This window comes from Culex pipiens, chromosome 2 (genome assembly GCF_016801865.2).
Source record: "Culex pipiens pallens isolate TS chromosome 2, TS_CPP_V2, whole genome shotgun sequence".
Lineage (NCBI taxonomy): Eukaryota > Metazoa > Arthropoda > Insecta > Diptera > Culicidae > Culex > Culex pipiens.
In genome coordinates, this window is record NC_068938.1 from 73926605 (window position 1) to 73946359 (window position 19755).

Below are 19755 nucleotides of genomic sequence, written 5' to 3' on the forward strand. Positions count from 1 at the left end.
CACCTTTTCTGGGAGGCTTGTGCGTCCGCGTAAGTTGGGCATGCGTTGGGCGTTCCAGTGTTAAAAAACTACTTGAAGCCTTGAGCGTTGGAATGTTAATTAGCATTTATCTTGTTTAGTTAATGTTTGTTTTTGATAGTATTTGGCCTGTGCAAAAAAAACTCTTAAATAATTTGTAAATAAAACCTAAAAAACAACTTGAATGTGAGGAAGGCACCAACCACCTTAAGGTGGATTAAGTAACGTTTTTAAATACAATTTTTGAAAAAAAAAATAGTTACAATAATCTGGAAACAATCATAAATATTTTTTTTAAAGTTTAGCGTATTTAGATTATTTGGGTTTATTTTGAAAATCAGTTTTTTTTAATATTTTTATATCTGTTTTAGTACAAAGAGTGATTTTAACTTTGAGTGTAGATTTGCATCAAATGGTCACAACTTTGAACTTCGTCTTCTTGATAAATTGATATGTACGATACTGAGAATAGTTTAAATGCCTCTAATTTAACAACAATGCTAGGGTTCAAATGTTTGGGAAGGGGATTTTTAAAGATCGTTTGGGAAATCTTAAAAGCAATAAGTTGTTTTTGGTGAAATACATACTGTACCATGCCATGAAATTTGTGAAGAAACTATTAAATAGGGCCAATATGCAGCTTCAAAGGAGAGGGCTGCACGGACACTTTTTTGATACTCTGTATTTCAAATCACACCTCAAATTGTCGTAAAAGAGCCGACTTATATCCGAATATACTGGACTAACTATCCCAAAAGTCGCTTGTTCGAATTAAAGCGCAGGAATTCGGCTTCATCTCCCCGAACCATACTTTCACACTTAGGTGACCCGGGTGTGAAAGTCTGTATCAAAATACAAGATGCTAGCCATCGGTACTATAAGTGGTCATGACCACGAGCCACGAGGTTTGTTGGCTTCCGAAAGGTTAACATGTGCTATAAAATACACCCTGTACACTGAATCCGTTCCTTGGTGCTGTTTAAAAAGTTATCGTTTCTCGCCTTTTTCAAGAATATTGCATAAAAATCGTGAGGTTTTTTTATATGTCCTGTAAACAAGCAAACCAATTTCTTATAGAAGCTTTCAAAGAAACATCAAAACTCTTGCTAGAATTGCATTGCGTAAGCAAGCAAAAAGAAAACACGTGGCGCGCAAATCACAGTAACTGTTCGGGCCGGCACGTTGGCCCCACGGAAAAAGGCGGAATGTTCTCGGGTGGACTGTATTACTTGGTTCCAATGGCCGTGGGTGCGATGAAGAAAAACACTCGGACTTCTTAAAGCACTACTTTAATTAACAACTAAGTAACTTAAAAGCGTGTGAACTCTTCCGAGGGTGAAAATGAACTGGTACCGCAAAATGGCGGTTTTTTCTCTCGTCGTCGTCGTCGCTCGTTGTTCGTGTCTCGTTCGTCGTCCTTCGTTCGTTCGGCGTGCGGCAACGTCGCGCCGTTGCGCGCGAAAAGCGTTGCGCAGGGTTGCGCTCGATCGCAGCAAGCTGGTTGCGGCAGGCGAGCAGGGTTGTCAAATTTACGCAGCCAGTCTAGCCGCCAACATCCTCCCCCCGGGCTGGGACGAAGACGCAGCAGTTTTTCCGGTTCGTTGTCCAGGATCGGCAAGACGGACAGCTTTGAAGTCGGTCGCCGGATGACGCTGCTACCAACCTTCACGTCCGCAGTGCGCACAAGACCGTCCGGTCCAGGGTAGGTCTGATGCACAATCCCCATTTTCCACTCAAGTGGCGGCGCGTTCTTCTCCTCCAGCAGGACCACCATTTGAGGGCGGACGTTCGGCATCTCCTTCCGGTTCTTTCCTCTTGGCTGGAGGGTCGTCAGGTAGTCCCGTCGCCAAGCTCTCCAGAAGTGCTCTCGCAAGAGCTGCAGGTGCTGCCACTTGGACAGCCGGTTTGTCGGTGTTCCCTCGTACGCCGGTTCCGGGATTGCCGTCAGCGGACGGCCGATCAAAAAGTGTCCCGGCGTCAGGACTTCCGGATCCGCAGGGTCGGTTGACGTTGCGAAAAGCGGCCTTGAGTTGAGCACGGCCTCGACCTCCGCAAGCACGGTCGCGTACTGCTCGAAGGTAAGCTGTGCGTTCTTGAGGATCCTCTTCAGGTGGTACTTCGTGCTCTTTACAGCGGCCTCCCAAAGGCCACCGAAGTTCGGCGCGCCGGGAGGGATGAACGACCAGGTGATCTCCTTGGGCTGGCAGTACATCTGGACCCGGTCGTTGAACGTGCGTTCGTTGAACAGGATGTACAGCTCGTGAAGTTCTGTCTTGGCCCCCTTGAAGTTTGTGCCGTTATCCGAGTGGATTCGGCGAGGCACGCCGCGTCGGCTGACGAAGCGTTGGAGGGCGGCCAGGAATGCCTCGGTCGTGAGGTCCGAAACAAGTTCGAGGTGGATCGCCTTGGTCACCATGCAAACAAAGACGGCAAAGTATGCCTTGACGATCTGTGGCTTCCGGGTTCCCACCTTCACAGTAATCGGTCCGGCGTAGTCCACGCCGACCTCGTCGAACGGAAGGTTCTCGGTCACACGGCAGGACGGCAGTCTCCCCATCAGCTGGCTCGTACTGCGTGGCTTCGCGCGGAAGCACGTCACGCAGCTTCTCGTCTCGCTCCGAACTGTCGACCGTCCGTCGAGCAGCCAGAACTGTCTCCGCAGGATTGCGAGCAGGGACGACGGCCCCGCGTGCAGGTGTTCTTCGTGGTAGGCCTTCACAATCAGGTTGGTGACTCGGTGCTTGGGCAGGATCAGCTGGTGCTTGGCTGCGAACGGCAGCTCGGAGTGCTGCAGTCTTCCTCCAACTCGTAGGAGGCCTTCGTGTAGGAACGGCGTCAAACCTTGGAGACGCCCGGCCGTGTCGTTCTCGGCCACTTGCTGGATCTCTTGAGACAGCACGTCGTGCTGCACCACCTTCACGATCAGCTTCAGGGACGACCGCAGCTCAGGAACGGTGAGATGGCGCAGACGAGTTCGTTCCGTGGGATTCTTGAGCCGACAGTTGTTCACGAAACGCAGCACGTACGCCATTATCCGCTGCAGCTTCCGAAATGAGCTGCAGTCCTCGAAGATCGGGAAGTCGGTTGTGTTGCAGGCCAGCAAGGTAACTAGCTTCACTGTTCTCAACTCTGGCAACTCACTGTCCGGTATCTCGATTGTAGGTTCCTCCTGGTACACGACGGACTCCAGAAACCCTGGTCCTTCCCACCACTTACCGCATTTTATCAGGGCGGCTGGAAACATGCCGCGAGAGATCAGGTCGGCCGGGTTGTCCTTGGAGCGAATGTATTTGAAGATAAAGCCGCCGGTCTCTTTCCGGATCTCCGCGACGCGGTTGCGCACGAACGTTTGTAGTTGGTCCAGCGGTTTCTTGATCCACGCAAGCACGACTTGGCTGTCGCACCACAGCACCACGTTTCGGAACGGGAGATTCAGCGCCGCGATGACCTTCACCACCAACCTCGTGGTCAGTCGAAGGGCAAGCAGTTCCAGTCGGTGGATGTCCAGTGGCTTGGTTGGCGCCACCTTTGATTTGCTGCAAAGCAGCCGCATCTTGCACTTGCCGTTTGGGAGAAGACTGCGAACGTAGGTCACCGCACCGTAGGCGACCTTGGAGGCGTCGCTGAATCCGTGTAGCTCCAGGCCCGGGTTGCCAGGCCCGATCACGTACCGAGGGATACGGATGTCGCGCACGTCGGGGAGTGCGCACTGGAATTGGTGCCACGTGTCCATCATCCCGCCTTCCAGCAGAACGTCCCAGGATAGACCAGCGAGCCAGACTCGCTGCATCAGGATCTTGGCCTTGATGATGACTGGCGACAGGAGTCCCAGCACGTCGTAGAATTTGCCGATCTCCGATAGGACACGGCGCTTGGTGGCATCTGCTTCAGCTTGGGTGACGGTGAAACGAAACTCGTCGTCTCCTGGACTCCAGTAGAGTCCCAGGGCCTTGACCACACCGCCGATCAATCCGTCCAGGTCGATCAGCTTCTCTCGATCGCTTTCAGGTATGCGTTCCATCACCGCAGGTTCGTTGGAGGACCACTTGTGGATAGGAAATCCGCCGCGACTGAGCAGGCCTTGCAGCTGCGTCAGACAGTCGAGCGCTTCTTTGGGGGAGCTCGCACCGGACAAGATATCGTCGACGTAGCAGGCCTCGCGCACAATCTTGGCAGCCAGCGGAAAATTTTCACCTTCGTCGTTGCAGAGCTGGACCAGACATCGCGTAGCAAGGAAGGGTGCGGACGCAGTTCCGTAGGTCACCGTGGTGAGTTCCAGGACACGGATGAACTCGGACGGATCGGCCCGCCAGAAGATTCGTTGGAAGCGAGTGTCAGACGGGGCCACGCGAATCTGGCGGTACATTTTCGAAAGGTCTGCAGTGAAGGCGACAGGGTGCTTACGAAAGGCGAGGAGGATCGAGAAGAGATCGTTCTGGACAGTGCCTCCGACCTGGAGGGCTTCGTTCAGGGACACGCTCGTGGGGGACATCTTTGCAGATGCGTCGAAGACGACCCTCAACTTCGTCGTGGAGCTCGAGGGGCGCAGGATAGCGTGATGGGGCATGTAGTAGCAGTTCGTGTTCGGTAAGTCGTCGGCCTCTTCAACCGACTTGCAGTGCCCCAGTTCTTCGTATTCCCTAATGAACTCACCGTATTGCAGCTTCAAGGCAGGATCTCGGGCGAGTCGCCGCTCCAGCGACAGGAAGCGCCGAAGAGCGAGGCTGCGGTTGTCGTCGAGCTTGGCGACGACTGGACGAAATGGCAAGCGTACCTCGTACCTGCCGGTTGGATCCCGCTTGTGGGTGGACGCGAAGAACGCCTCGCATTCTTCTTGCTCGGTGGAGACCGCTGTGGCACTGTCGATGTCCTCGACCTGCCAGAATCTCTGGATCGCTTCGTTGATGTCGTCGAGTGTGGCAGTGTGCGTGTACTGCGGGCTTGGAACGGTGTCTCCAACTTCTCCGGCGATGACCCAGCCGAGGTGAGTCTCGCGCAGCTCCGGTAGATTGCCAGCTAACTCCATCTGTCCCGATTTTAGCAACCGGAAGAACATGGCGACCCCCAGCAGCATGTCGATGCGATCGGGCTTGTGGAATGCTGGGTCGGCCAGCTGGACGCCGACAGGAATCGGCCACTCGTTGATGTCAACTGGCACAGCTGGAACCATCCCGGTCACTTTCGGCACGATCAGGCACTCGACGTTGACGGAGAAGTTGCTGACTCGGGACTTGAGCTCGACCGTGACAGACTCCTTGGCGTAGGTCTTCACGGCCCCGATGCCGCAGATCGGGACGTTGGCAGCAACTCGTTGTAGCTTTAAGCGATCGGCCATAGTGAGCGTAATAAAGTTCACTTGGGAACCGTTGTCGAGGAGGACGCGACAGGGCACGGGTTGGCCCTGGTCGTCGAGCAGGTTAACGACCGCGGTGAGCAGCATCACGGTCTTCACCGTCTGGGTGTGGTTGCAGGTCGCTTGGCTGGACGTCTGCTGAGATGTGCCAGCGGGTTGGACCACTGGTGGCTGGTTCACTTGTGGGGCCACACTCTGGGGAGTGGCCGGCTTCTGCGCAGGTTCTTGCTGCTCTCGTGGTTCGTGCAGCGTTGTGTGATGTCTCCGTTGGCACTTACCGCAGGTGTACTTGGACGAGCACCGCTTCGTTGAGTGTCCTGGCCGCAGGCAGTTGTAGCACAGGTTCTTCTCCCTCGCCTTGTCCTTTCGCTGGGCCACCGTGTATCCGAGGAACGTTGAGCATCGAAACGTTTGGTGTGCCTCGGCGCAGATCTCGCACCGGAATTCCGGCTGCGACGGTGTTGTGGCCGCGTTGGCTCGCTGAGACGGCTTGTTGGCGGAGGGCTTGGCTGGTTTTCGCTGCTTCGGTACCGACTTGTTCGTGGCCTCCCACCGTTCCAGAACGGAGACCCGGTCCTTCAGGAACTGGATGGCCGCTTCGTACTTCGGGAGTTCCCCACGCTTGATGGTCGCCTCCCACTGCTTGTAGGTTCCTTCGTCCAGCGCGTGTGCCAAGATGTAGACGGCGATCTGCTCGGACACTCCGGAGAACTCCTGGCCCAGGAACTTGAGGTTCTCGACGTGTCCAGTGAAGTTGTCCAGCAGAGATCTCAAGTCCGCGTGGCTCTCCTCTTCCAACTTCTGCACTCCCAGCAGACCGCCGATGTGGAGATCGCCGCTTGTCTTCGAACCGCTCTTCTAGCAGTTCCCAGGCTCGCTCGTAGTTGCCATCCTGGATGGTCTTTTCGTCGATCGAACCTGCAGCTTCTCCGATCAAGGCTTGTTCCAGGTGGTAGAGCTTGATCCTGGCCGGTTCGTTAGACTTGTCCACGACGTCCTTGAACATAACCTTGAACCTGTCCCAGGATTCGTACTTGCCGTCGAACTTTGGGATGATTCTGGGCAGGGGTTGCGAGATGATCACCGGTTGGGGCCTACCTGGTTGGAGTGCAGTGGATGGACCTGCAGCGACAGCGGGTGCGAGGTCATCCGCCCATCGCTCAAGAGTTCTGGAGACCTGGTCGTGCAGCTTCCTGAACTGCTTCCTCTTCTCGTCGTGTGGACCCCGAGTCTTGGAGTCGGTCAGGAGGACAATTCGCTGGTGAAGGTTGCCGAAGTCGTTGTTGATCCGCTCCAGGTTCTTCAGATGCGATCGGACATCCGAAGCCGTGCGATCAGCTCGTGCCCAACCAGCGAGTTCCGTTTGGAGCTCCTCGAGGGTGTCCATCTCCTGGTTCCGGAGGTGGATCAGGCCGTCCAACTCATCTTCTTCTTCCGTCTGCTTCTTCGCCGGGGTTCGTTGAACTTTCGGCGGCATTTTGCACTTCCACTTCACACTTGTTCGTTGTTTGTTTCTTCTTCTTTTTTCACTTTGTTTGAACACTTGCGACGGGAAATGAGGCCGGTTGCCTCCGTCGGGTTTTCGCGAATGTTCGGGAATCGAGACCGTGTCGTCTCGCACTTGTCACTCGCGGCTACGTGTCTCTCACCGGAGTTGGGTTGCACGGGAACTGTCCGTTTGCACTCTGAGGCCTTTGCCTCCTTCTTTTCACCGGGCTTCTTCACCACATCCACGCCGGATGTCCAAATTCGGGTCGATTGGACCAATGTTCGGGCCGGCACGTTGGCCCCACGGAAAAAGGCGGAATGTTCTCGGGTGGACTGTATTTTGAATCCAATGGCCGTGGGTGCGATGAAGAAAAACACTCGGACTTCTTAAAGCACTACTTTAATTAACAACTAAGTAACTTAAAAGCGTGTGAACTCTTCCGAGGGTGAAAATGAACTGGTACCGCAAAATGGCGGTTTTTTCTCTCGTCGTCGTCGTCGCTCGTTGTTCGTGTCTCGTTCGTCGTCCTTCGTTCGTTCGGCGTGCGGCAACGTCGCGCCGTTGCGCGCGAAAAGCGTTGCGCAGGGTTGCGCTCGATCACAGCAAGCTGGTTGCGGCAAGCGAGCAGGGCTGTCATTTTTACGCAGCCAGTCTAGCCGCCAACAGTAACCAATGAGGAAATTCGCGCCGACAAGACCACCCCGGCGCTCACTGGGTTCCACCTTCAGTGATTGCTAGGAAAAGCAATCGGTACCGCTCTCTGTGCGACAGCAAAAGTTGAGTCGCGGGTTGTTACAAGAGACGACTCGAGAGAGTCATGAGGGTTTTCTCTCTCGAGATAAAAAATAAACTTTCAGTCAGAGGTTGTTACGATCGCAGATTGTTACAACCCATGATTGTCGCTGAATCAGCTCTTGTTCGCGCTCCATGCACCCCTGGTAGTTTTACTACCAAGGTCAGAAATACGTATCCCCCCCCTCCCCTCGCTTCCCTCCACGGGTTTTGTTATTGTTTCTGAGACTATCGAGACGGCGAGATCTGTGGGCAATGTTTACACACGGTACAAGTCGTGCCAGGCGGCAGCGTGTAAAAATGTTTAGCATTTTTACACACAATGTTAATTAGGTATGCTTAATTGTTCGGAGCTGAAATTGAAACTGCACTATAAACCGGACAAAGGAAGACACAACGTGGACAGTAGTAAACGGTGTGTGGGAACTGTTTTTAAATTCTTGTGTGATTTGTTTACGAATTGAATTCTGAATACCGAACAGTTTTTAGAGATTTTTGAAAATTTACCTTTAAACAAATTATATCATATGTTTGAGTTCATTAAAAGGACCGAAAAAGGTATAAAAAATGCACCCCTGCTTTTCTCGGTATTTAGAAGAATTTTCCGGGAAAAAAATCATAGAAATTGGAAGCTTACCATTGCTAAACCATGCTGGAAAAATTTTAGCATCGTAGTATGAAAACAGCTTTAGTGGATGACAGCAGAGCTGAGCCAGTCCGTTTCGCGGTGCCTGTCCTTCGGGACGCATTTTTTTTTTTTTCGCGTTCCGGTTTCGTCGATCGTCGTCAGTGTGTTTTTCTCGTTAGTGATGTATTTGATACACATCACAGCCGGGAGTTCGATTTGCGATGCCTTTTCGTTGGGTCGCAAAATTTTTCGCGTCCGTCGCAGTGTGTTTTTCGTTTTTTTTTCGCGTGCGTGTGTGCGTGTGAAGGTGCGGCTGGCTTTGGCTGTCCCGATGACAGTTAGCCAGTTCGATTTGCGATGCCTTTTCGTTGGGTCGCAAAATTTTTCGCGTCCGTCGCAGTGTGTTTTTCGTTTTTTTTCGCGTGCGTGTGTGCGTGTGAAGGTGCGGCTGGCTTTGACTGTCCCGATGACAGTCAGTTCGATTTGCGATGCCTTTTCGTCGGGTCGGTAAATTTTTCGCGTCTGTTGTCGATGTGCAACAACAACAAAACCCTATCATACCATTTCATCTCGATACATCGTAACTCGTCGTTCGCAAAGTTAATCAGTACCTCACTAAACATCAATCATTCAAAACTCGTGAAATCATCTCAAATTAAAAATTACACTGTTTAACCCTTCAGTTTTAATTACAAATGATTTTGGTTCTATCTTTCCACAGCCGGCTGTCTAAGACTAGACCATTTCATTTAAAATTTAACAACAGATAAACGGGAAATGTCTCATCCGCAGCCTCCGATTGCTTGCCTTGAGAATAATACAAAATACCGTTCAACAAACACTATGATTTTGGGTCGCATCATCATCTTCTATGATGAATCCTGACCAAACACCCTATCCTACTAACAAGTTTTCAGGTTCCTGGCGCTCGTGGGGTGTAAGCACAGAGTAAATCAGCTGCCCTAGTAGCAACTTGCGCTAACTAACATTCCCGTCCCTTAAAATCGAGGTCTACAAACTGACATGGCGGGCGCCGTTGGTGGCCAATGACTGTTACCTATTCGCAACTGATCTAGCTTTAGCAATCATGGTGTTTTATCTTTTCAGCGCATTCATACATGCTGTTGATAAGGGAAACACCACTAGATCGTCGAAGCCTATAATCAGTAGTGCTGAAAGGATATTACGGTTCTGTTCAGCAACGGAGGGGCAACCATGGGTGATCTCTCATGCATGCATGCATGCTCATGCTCATGCTCATGTAGTATGAAAACAGCTTTAGTTATTTGCAAAACTTTAAAATGTTGTGTTTTCATCGAATTTTCATTGAACTTTTATTATTATTTTTGGACAATATAAAAAGCATTTATTGATATTGTAATTGTTGAAGTATATAGATTTTGCCATAATCTTCATTATTCTGTAGATAGATGAGTCCAAAAACATCAAAAAATGCATTTTTAAATAAAATTTCTGCAAAAAGCGTGGTCGGGGCAAAATGCTCCGCTGTGAAGCTCCTTTCGTCGCCATCGTGCTAACTTGTCGTACGTGCATTTTGGGTCAAATTGAGTTAAGAACGCCATATTGTGCAGCTCACAATGCCTCACCTTTTGACCGTCACAGATCCCCAAAATTCGATTTCAATCCTGAGATATTCAACAAAAACCGAAAAAAACTCCGTGCATTTTTGTCACTTTACATATGAAAGTAGTTTCAATCTTGTCGTGCTATCTTGTCACTCCATGAAAATTGATGTAAGTGCGACAAAAGGCCAAAGGGATTTCAGGCCACGAAAGTCAACATGCGTTTGTCGCACGTACAAGCTAGACTACCGTAAACATTTGTAATTATAACTCGGGACTCCAGCAACCAACTTCAACCAAACTTTGGGACAATGCACATAATGGTCAACCAAACAAAACGTGTTTGTTATTGTTTACATTGCGTTCTATCGTTTTTGTATATTCAAGGTCAAACATTAAAACGCGTTTTTCTCGGAACGTCGAAATGGCGGGTGCGACAAGATAGCACGACGACGTCGCTTTGTAAAAACAGCGGTGTCATCTAGTGGTGACTAATAAAAACTGATTTAACCCGGTGCATTTTGCCCCATTGTTGTGGTGCATTTTGCCCCGTTGTTGTGGTGCATTTTGCCCCAATGTTGCGGTGCATATTGCCCCGTATGGTTGTTTGAAATGAATCAAAAATGTTTTTAGAAATTTGACATTTTCGAACAATTTTAAGGTTTTTTGAAGAATAATAGTTGTTTTAGAACATCGAATAAAATTCTTCCACAGTAATGCTGTAATGGTTGAGAAATCACAGTTTTCCCTTAGGGGGTACATGTTACCCCTTCTCCCCCTAAATTGGAATTTCTATCACTTCTGAAAGTTTCAGCAAGTTATTCTGTAGTTTGCAATACACGTTTTGTTCTGGAACCTTCAAAACTGGATGGCTGAATTTGGAAGAAATTGCATGAAAAAATACATTTAAAAAATTTATTTATAAACTATAAAAAAATATCATATTACAGATAGTTTACTAAATCAGATTATTTCGTATCACTCCAGAAATTATCATGAAGATATTTCAGGAATATAGTGAGTAAAAGAGAATTCAAACTATTTTGCCAAGCGAAAAGCGAGCTGTCTAACTTCATGAGTGTTTTTTTTCTAAACGCCAATTTGATTTACGGGTGCCACGATATCTTCAGTTTAGATGAACCAAAAGAGAGGATTATAATTAGAAGCATTTAAAAATTAAAGAGGTTTTGTTAAATTTATTGCAGCCAAATGTAGGGCAGTTTAGAAAAAAAAACAAATATTCATTAAATATTTTTTCCAACTTTGGCATTTTTTGACCATAAGTATTTCATTAAAAATAATTAGGATTTCGTGAATTATTATAAGGTTAGATTTCAATCCTTCAAATATGTGCATTTCTTCATAATTTTTACTGTAGATTTGGCATTTAGAAAATTGAACATTTTAATTTCTATCAGTCATTATTCCTTACATGAGCTACAATTGAAAATATAAAAAATAATTGGATGATTTTCTATTTTTTTTTAATTTTGTTGATTTCAAATTTCAAGCCTTATTTTCAATTAATTCTCTAAAATATTTTTTCTCCGAAGTTTTCCATCTATTTTCATTTTGTGGTTGGAAAATTCAGTCATATTTGACTCAAAATTCATAAATAAACGTTTAATATTTTGTTTAAATAGTTCACAATCAATCATGAAGTTTTTTCAATAATAAATTTCATTATTTTTCGAAAAATGTTATGAAATTTGTGCTCTGTAACAATGTAATGGTACAAAAGTGTGTCCCAAAGAATATGTTGATGTGGTGGAAACATTTGGGCTCACCCGGATTTCGAAAGGTTTTTGCCTCAGGAACAATGTTTTCATACAACGAAAAATTCCCAAAAATCGTTTAAAACTCGCGATTTGCGATTTACTGAAAAATGGTCTGTTTTCATAAAAAATATCATATTTTGTTCTAAAACCTTGAAAAATGCGTTCAAATTGCTACGTATTTCACATTGAATCATAGTTATTAGTACTATTAAATCATAGTTAGGAGCTGGGCGATGAATAGAGAAAATGCGTAACGTGATTTTCGAATGATCCCACTTTATTTACATCTACAATGTGGGAGGCTGTTCAAGCACAAGCATGACTTTTTACTTACTGGAAAATGAGCTGTTTTATAATCAGTAGTATGTGTTAATTTTTTCTAGTATTTGACATATTTTGTTGGAAAATTGTGTGTGTTTTCAAATTTTGATCCGTTAGAAGAGGTTTTTCTTTTTTACGGGTGATGAAGATCTGCGGTAAGAGTGTCATTTTGTGATGTTGCAGATAAATTTCCTGGTAGATTTTTGAATTTTGCAGCTCTTCCTGGTCCAGCGAAAAAACATCGCTAAATCTAGCGAAACTGATCCATCAAACAGAGAATATTTTCAGTAAACCAGGTTTTCAAACGGAATCAAACAACAAAGACAACGTCTTTCTTGATTTCTTGACTTAAATTCCAGGTCCTCAAAAACCATACATTTTTCATTCCTGCAAAATGATTTTAATTAATATTTAATATTTTAATGATCGGTAACAATACTCTCTACTTTTGGCGAACAGTAAATTGGTTCCACTTTGACAGTTCAAAATTGAGGCCGTTTTGCGAACCACTATTCAGCACCCAGGTTAGGAGTTTCATTGGCAGCATGTTAAAGTTGGAAAAATGTTTTTTTTTGCCTGAAATTTTTACGACTTTCTCTCAAAAAACCATCAACACAACTTTTGCTTCAAAACCAATACCATCTTACTGTAGGTAATTTCTTTCTGAACAATTTTGCTGAAAGACTCGTTAATAAAGACAACTAACTAACTAATTTTGATTTTTTAAAAATAAGTTTTTGTCACTTCAGTGGTAAGAAACAGCCATCTTGGTAAAATAAATATTTCCAAAAAAAATTCCAATAAATATTTCCAAAAAAAAAATTCCAAAATTCCCTCAAAATCAAAAAATCAAATTATTCGCTCTACAGCATTGCCTTGGCGTTCTCGATTGCGAGATTCCTACTCGAAACTAGGTGTTCGAAGGCTTGATTGTTGAGGCAATTGCAAACCTCTTTTTACACCTTAGCTTCCATCCACCCCGGGATTCGAACTGACGACCTTTGGCGACTCCACCGAGGCAGGACCCAGGGAGACGACTCCTACACCTGGACTGAGCTAACGACCTAACCTTTTTTGGGTTAGTCCGGGACCAACATTTACTTCCCTTCCGACGGAAGGCGTGATCAGACAAATCTCGTCTCAAAAAATGCCACCGGGACCGTCTGGGATCGAACCCAGGCCGTCTGGGTGAGAGGCAATCACGCTTACCCCTACACCACGGTCCCGGCTAAAATTCTCTATGAAAACTAAATTTTTTACACCACAGAAACAGCTACTGACAGCATTTTATATGTTTCCAATTTTTTCGCATTGCTTTATACCAGCAATTTATAAGCAAAATATTCATTGATTTGACTATGTGACGTATGCGCCAATACGAAGAAATGTATTTAATATGGACCGCCTTTGGTACCATAAAACCACAGTTTTTGTTGTAAAGAATTTGAAGAAAATTGTTTTTTATTTAAATGAAAAATATAACATAGATTTATACATATGTTTCCGCCACATTATCAAATCAAGAGAAAACTGTTGTAATATTTATAACATTATCTTTGTCGTCTTACAAGTGTTATTATGCAATAAAAATCACAAAAAATGTATTGAAATCTAGATTGAAATGCTTTCTGCTGGACTGAATTGTAACTAAAATGTCTAATCCTCTGGATCATGAATTTAAAAAAATCTTTTAGAAACTTATCTTAAAACAAATTCAACTTTTTGATAATCTGATGCCTGGGGCAAAATTGGGACACAGGGACGAACTAGAACAGCTGTTTAACCTGGTGACTGCACAACATTTGAATATGTTGAGTAGTTTCAGATAGTACAGACACAGAACAACACACATAGTGTATCGTATTCCAAATTCTAAGCTATCACGTGCCTCAACAACGCTGTCCCAACTAAGACTGTAGTCCCAAGTCGTCCCTGTTGACGGTACTTTATTCAACCCTACACAAAAAAATGCGATCGAGCATTTCACTTCGATATGACAACCTCTCAACGCCACACAAAAGTCGTGATATGCAAAACATACATTACATAAAAATGTACCCTGTCATCAATGTGTAAACCCCTTCAAGAAAGCCCCGTGGAAAGGTCGTTGACGGCCCAACAAAGTCCGCAACATCACTGGAATGCAAATATGCACAATTTAACCTTTTCGCTGATGTTTTTGCAGTGTTTGAGTGGAACGTCAGTTTTGGATATTAAAAACTAATCAGCGACGATCAAAACTGTGTTGGCACAACAGGACACATTACTGTTATAATTTCTTCACTAAATGGAAGCAGGTCACCAGCGGTTAATAGCCCAACGAAAGGTTCAATCGGTGAAAAGGGTTGCCGCAATATTTGCATAAAACGCAACTCTTTATGGCACCTCGACGACCTTCAGCTTCGCATTTTTGTAGTCCCCCGAACCCTCTCCCTCCCAACTCATCGTTCATCATCGGTTAATTAAGGTCCCCCTCCCCCCCAAAAAAACCCATCGCCTTAAACTCTCGTAAACCTTCAAAATCGAAAAACCGTTGGCCCGGAGGGCCCCTCCAAAAAGTGGCCCACTCCGGGGCAATGTCCTACAAAACCCACCGCCACTTGTATCGAACACAACCTCTTGATGGGTGACGACCTGTTGTGGGAATACCTGTTGGACCGCGGGGCCTCGAAACCAAAGTCGTTACGTCACTTGGCAGTTTTAACGCGCGTGACTGAATGAATAGTGTGTGATGTTTTATTTTAAAATATAGCCATATATATATACAAATCTTTTGTTTGTTTGTTTTCTTAGAGGTACAGCAGGTTGGGCAGGTCGATAAATAAAAGCTTCATAAATCGAGAAAAAGACCTCGTCCAAGTCAGCAAGAGGGGCGGAGGGGGGTGTCGTCCCCAAACCGGGCCCCCGTCTCTGGTTGGACGTGACTTTACTCATAAATAATTAATGAAGCACTTGAACTTTTCATCTGCCTCGTGGTTAATGCGAATGCTGCGTACAAATGCGAAAAAAAGTGGTCGTGGACTTCTGACTGACCCCAAACGTGGCTTTAAACCCATCGTTTGCATCGGTCAGAGGACTGAAAGCTCAAGGGGGTTTAAAAAGATGCATCTTCGTGAGGTACTTGTTCACGCAAGTTGAGACAAGAGTTCTGATTTACCAATACAATTTTAATTTATTGCTTTGTGGTACTCAGCAAATCTACGTTCTTGAGCGTTTGGTGCGGTATGTCCACGCATCCTTCCCACCCTGTTGTTTTTGTGAAATGTGATACGTTCACATTCACTGCGTTAGTGAAACATTTCAATCCTTTTTTAAGACGATTGCAGAGCACGTGGTTTCGCGCTTTTGACAGCTGTCAGTCGTTTCAATTAGCGTGATTGGATTTGCTAATAAGGGTTTCTAGGCCCAGTGAAAATAAAAAAAATAATTTAGCCCAAAAATTACGAACTTCTCGTCACAGTGTCCTGATGCAAACAATGATCGAGCTCGAGCTGTCACAGCCCTGCGAAATATGTTGACTGACATATCGGGCGGTCAGTAAAAAAAAACAGCTAGAAGTCGCTTGACAAAAACTTTTGCCAGAAATTTACTAACAAATTCAAAGTATGTTTACATTACAGCTGGAGGTTTGTTTGCATCAGGTTTCCTATCTCGTTCTAGCAAAAGTTTTTTGTCAGGCGACTTCTAGATGGTTTTTTTGACTGACCGCCCGATATGTCAGCCAACATACTTCGCAGGGCTGTGACAGCTCGAGCTCGATCATTGTTTGCATCAGGACACTGTGACGAGAATTTCGTCATTTTTGGGTAAAATTATATTTTTTTACTGGGCCTAGAAAGCCTTATTCGATTGCAGTACAAGAAACTCTTAAAAAAGTAATTTTAGTTCTTGGGAAATTGCGATTCAATCAAACGCCTGAATAGCCTAGTTATTCTACTTCACTGCGATATTTTGCACCAAATTTCGAAATTAATTTATGCCAGCAATCAATTTGAATAGTCTCCTTCTGAAATCGTTCGCAACCGACGGTGCTTAACTATGCTTCTACATTAATCACTGCCTTCCTAATCATTCTAAACCCCTGAACACTTCTACTTAGCCGGAGTTGTATCTTTCAGAAGAGAAGTTATGACTTTAATCCCATTCGGGGGCAACCACCGCCAGCCGTCCGTCCAGCTGAAAGACACTCCATTATCGTTCTTTTTTCTTCAACCCGTTTCCTATAAAAAGTTAAGAGTCTACGGTCTTAAACCTTTTTTTCCCATCGACTCAGATTTATCTACGTTTTTTTGTTGTATTTTGCGCAAAATACTCAAGAAAGCCCACGAGCGACGCTTTTTGCCGTGATTTGGTTTCGTTCCAATCTCTTTCTACGCGGTCGCGTCCATTCATGAAAATTGCCCGGACCCCCGGGGCTGTCTTCGTTGGACCATGTCGCAAACAAATCCCACGTTATTAATGGGCAATTGCCCACCGCGGTTGGGCCTGAACATTGGAAACCGTTCCGGACGCTGGACTGACGGACTTTGACCTGTGGGAAAATTGTGATTGTTTTCCGAACAATACAGACCGAAACGAGTGCTGGTTGACTTGTTTGAAGTGCGCAGAGCTCAACCGAGAGGAAATTGCTCTCAAATTGGTTTTGAAATGGTACAGAGGGAAATTTGAGAGTATTTTACTCTCAGGTTTTTATCCTCTCAAACAAAACCAAGGCCATTTTACCCACAACCGACTGCTGTGTGTCAAACTCTCATGGATTTGTTATAAATTTTACTTTTTATGCAACTGAGTGTGGCGATCAGCAAGAAGTACTCATTGGATTTTCCCTTTCTCCCCTCCCGCAGGTCCGAAGGAGTTCAACTACCGTGGCCACAACTACTTCTACAGCGGTCACGTTCCCGCCCTGGCCGACAAGCGCGTCGACTGGCTAGATGGTCGTAACATCTGCCGCGAGTACTGCATGGACCTGGTGTCGCTCGAAACCCAGGAGGAGAACAACCTGATCTTCCGTCTGATCCAGCAGAACGACGTGCCGTACATCTGGACGGCCGGCCGACTGTGCGACTTCAAGGGCTGCGAGAACCGACCCGACCTGGAGCCCAAGAACGTCTACGGATGGTTCTGGTCCAACAACCGCGAGAAGATCCAACCCACCAACAAGATCCCGAACGGCTGGGGCTACAACCCGTGGAGCAAGTCCGGACACAAGAAGATCCCGCAGCCGGACAACGCCGAGTTCGACATCAACCAGACGACCGAGTCCTGCCTATCCGTGCTGAACAACGTGTACAACGATGGCATCGGCTGGCACGACGTTGCCTGCTACCACGAGAAGCCCGTCGTCTGCGAGGACTCCGAGGAGCTGCTGAACTACGTGGCCGCCACGAACCCCGGAATTCGTCTGTAATTCCCCTTTCTTCCCCACCCTACCCAAACCACCCCCTCTAAAACTCTCCCTCCTTCTTCTTCGAGAGTTCTAAACTTAAGCCTCTCCTCGAGATAACAAAAGCCGCCTTTCCCCCACACAAAGCAAAAAAGACACCAACACAAACTTTTTACTCACCACTCGCCGAGTTAGGATCTTCTCAAAGAGATACAATACATTTGAAGCGTTAGAGTTCAACCTGTTCAACCAGCCAGATGTCGACGCCAACAACACCTTTTAACGACAACGCAAATAACAACAACAACAACAAATGCTGCGAAATGTTATCTAAATGTATATTTATTTTATAAATAGATTTTTTTTAAATATTGCTCCTGTAACTTTTCATAAGACTTTTTAAATGCTGGAAAATGCGAAATCGTGGAATTCAAATGCAAAAACTAAAATAATAAAAAATATGTGCAACGCGCGAAATTGTTACAGTATAGTAATTGGTTTGGGTTTTGATTACGAACAATGTGATGACAGCCTAAATAGCAAACAATCAGCATACGCAAATCGATCGATTAATGATCGTCATCCGGATGCGACCGTCAGTTGAAACACACGAAGTTGACACGAAAGAACGCAAAGCTCAACACACAAACAGCCGTGTGACACGACGACACATGCGCTTTCTCTTGCTCTCTTTTTCTATCTCTTTCTTGCTTGTCCGGGTATGTGTGGTGACAGCAGTCATGAGGGAGGTGATTAGAATTTCGGGAGACTTCAAACGAATGTGATCCCAAATGCGTGAATGAGAGGTGGTGAGAGTCAAAAGACTGTTCAAGTAACTTTGAGTGTGAGCGCGAGCAGGGTATCAAGGAGGACGTAGCAAGAATGAAGTTCAGTCAACTGTCACAAAAAAATGTCGATTGATCACATTGGTTATGCAATCGAAGATGGTGTCAAAAAATACACTTTTTTCCAAAATATTATATCATCGTTGAGCTCAACAATGACAAAAAACATATTTGAAGTGATTTGTAAATTTTAAATTCAAGATGGCGTCCAAAATGGCGGTAATAAAATATTGTGAACATGCGTTCGACTAAAATGGGGTTGTAGAACTCAAATTTGATTCAAAAAGCGACAGAAAAAAAACGAAAAAATAAATTTGGTTCATGATTCGATTACCCAAAGTTCCTACGAAAGCTTCGGATAATCATGGCATAGACTAGTCTATGATCATGGTATCAGATATCCGAATCTGGACTGCAAATCTATTTTGCAGATTTTAAATGTAAATCTAACTTTTAAAAAAACTCCTAAAGCAAACATTTTTGATTTTTTGAAAGTAATGCTTTAATTAAAATTTTAAATATCTATTTTCAATTTTCACATCAAAATTGGACCATTAACTGCTAACATATCGGCATTTGGATATTTTTTACATTATTTGGGACACTTCTGGAGGGGTTTTTAAAAAAGGTCAAAAAAAATCTTTTTTTTTTCTTTTTGTGTGTTTTTAAACCGCCTTGAGTCAAAGTACTTAAAAACAACCAAAAAAAAGTTTTTTCGGTTTTTATTGAATATCTCTGGATTGAAATCTAATTTTGGGGATTTGTGAAGGTCAAAAGATGATTTGGCCCAAATTCGACGTACGACAAGTTAGCACGACAGCGACGATATGTCAAAATCTCCTGATGTGCACAAAAAAAATCGTAAAAGGTGAGAAATAGTAAATACAGAGCGGAATCGTTGGATCGAATTTCGCTTTGAATGTCCGCTAAAAACTGAGTAGTCAAACTAATGTTTACATTTCGACCCCTTTGTTCATCGATTTCCGACTTCTATCAGTCGTTTCAAATAGCAAATTCAAAGGTAGATTCATTCGCTCATGTTTATTGTTTTTAGAAATAAAAATATTCAAAATTTCAAAATATTTTTTTATACTAAACTTGTTTTATTTAGAACACAAATGTACCGGTTTTATGTAAAATTGCTGTAACTTACAAAAAATAATTAGTTTGGATGAATAAGAAACATGTTTAAGATTTCTTCAAAATGTTGAAGGGGATTACCCCTAATATTTTGAAAATTCCGGTTTAAAATATATTTTTTCAAACGCTTGGCTTCATTCAAAGAATTCATGTGATCAACTATGTTTGGCTGATATACCGTTTTCAGCCAAACATATTTGATTGTTAAAGCTTTCAACACATGTAAAAAGTCCATATTTTTGTGACAAATTGAGAGAGCTATGTGCGATACAAAAAAAGGGATCGTCTTTCTACTTTCCACTTATGTGACTGCTGGTCGGCAGCGAAATGATGGGAAAGTATAGTTTGTATCGGACTAGGTTTTTGCCCAAGCGCTGCTTCCTATTAACTATTTCAGAATGGCACTTATATGTTTGCTATTTTGT

The 19755-nt window shown here is 45.0% G+C and overlaps 2 protein-coding genes and 1 long non-coding RNA gene across 3 annotated transcripts in view; 2 read left to right on the forward strand and 1 right to left on the reverse strand.

Moving 5' to 3' along the window:
- The window catches only part of LOC120420132 (uncharacterized), a 43371-nt gene extending 25531 nt beyond the window's left edge, over positions 1-17840 (forward strand). The window contains exon 3 of the mRNA XM_039583082.2: positions 16807-17840. Within this exon, the coding sequence (XP_039439016.1) occupies positions 16807-17369 (563 nt within the window). The 3' untranslated portion in view covers positions 17370-17840. The remainder of the gene's footprint in view (positions 1-16806) is intronic.
- On the forward strand, positions 1589-1971 carry LOC128092789 (uncharacterized). Its single transcript, XR_008212009.1, has 2 exons — positions 1589-1720; positions 1784-1971. It is a non-coding gene; the product is annotated as an uncharacterized LOC128092789 (long non-coding RNA).
- LOC128092788 (uncharacterized) lies at positions 5496-7517 on the reverse strand. The gene is made up of 2 exons (XM_052707473.1): positions 7021-7517; positions 5496-6913 (listed from the first exon to the last, which is right to left on the reverse strand). The coding sequence occupies exon 2, from the start codon at positions 6846-6848 to the stop codon at positions 5646-5648; it is 1203 nt and encodes a 400-aa protein (XP_052563433.1). The 5' UTR covers positions 6849-6913; positions 7021-7517; the 3' UTR covers positions 5496-5645.
- Positions 17841-19755: the final 1915 nt, after the last annotated feature.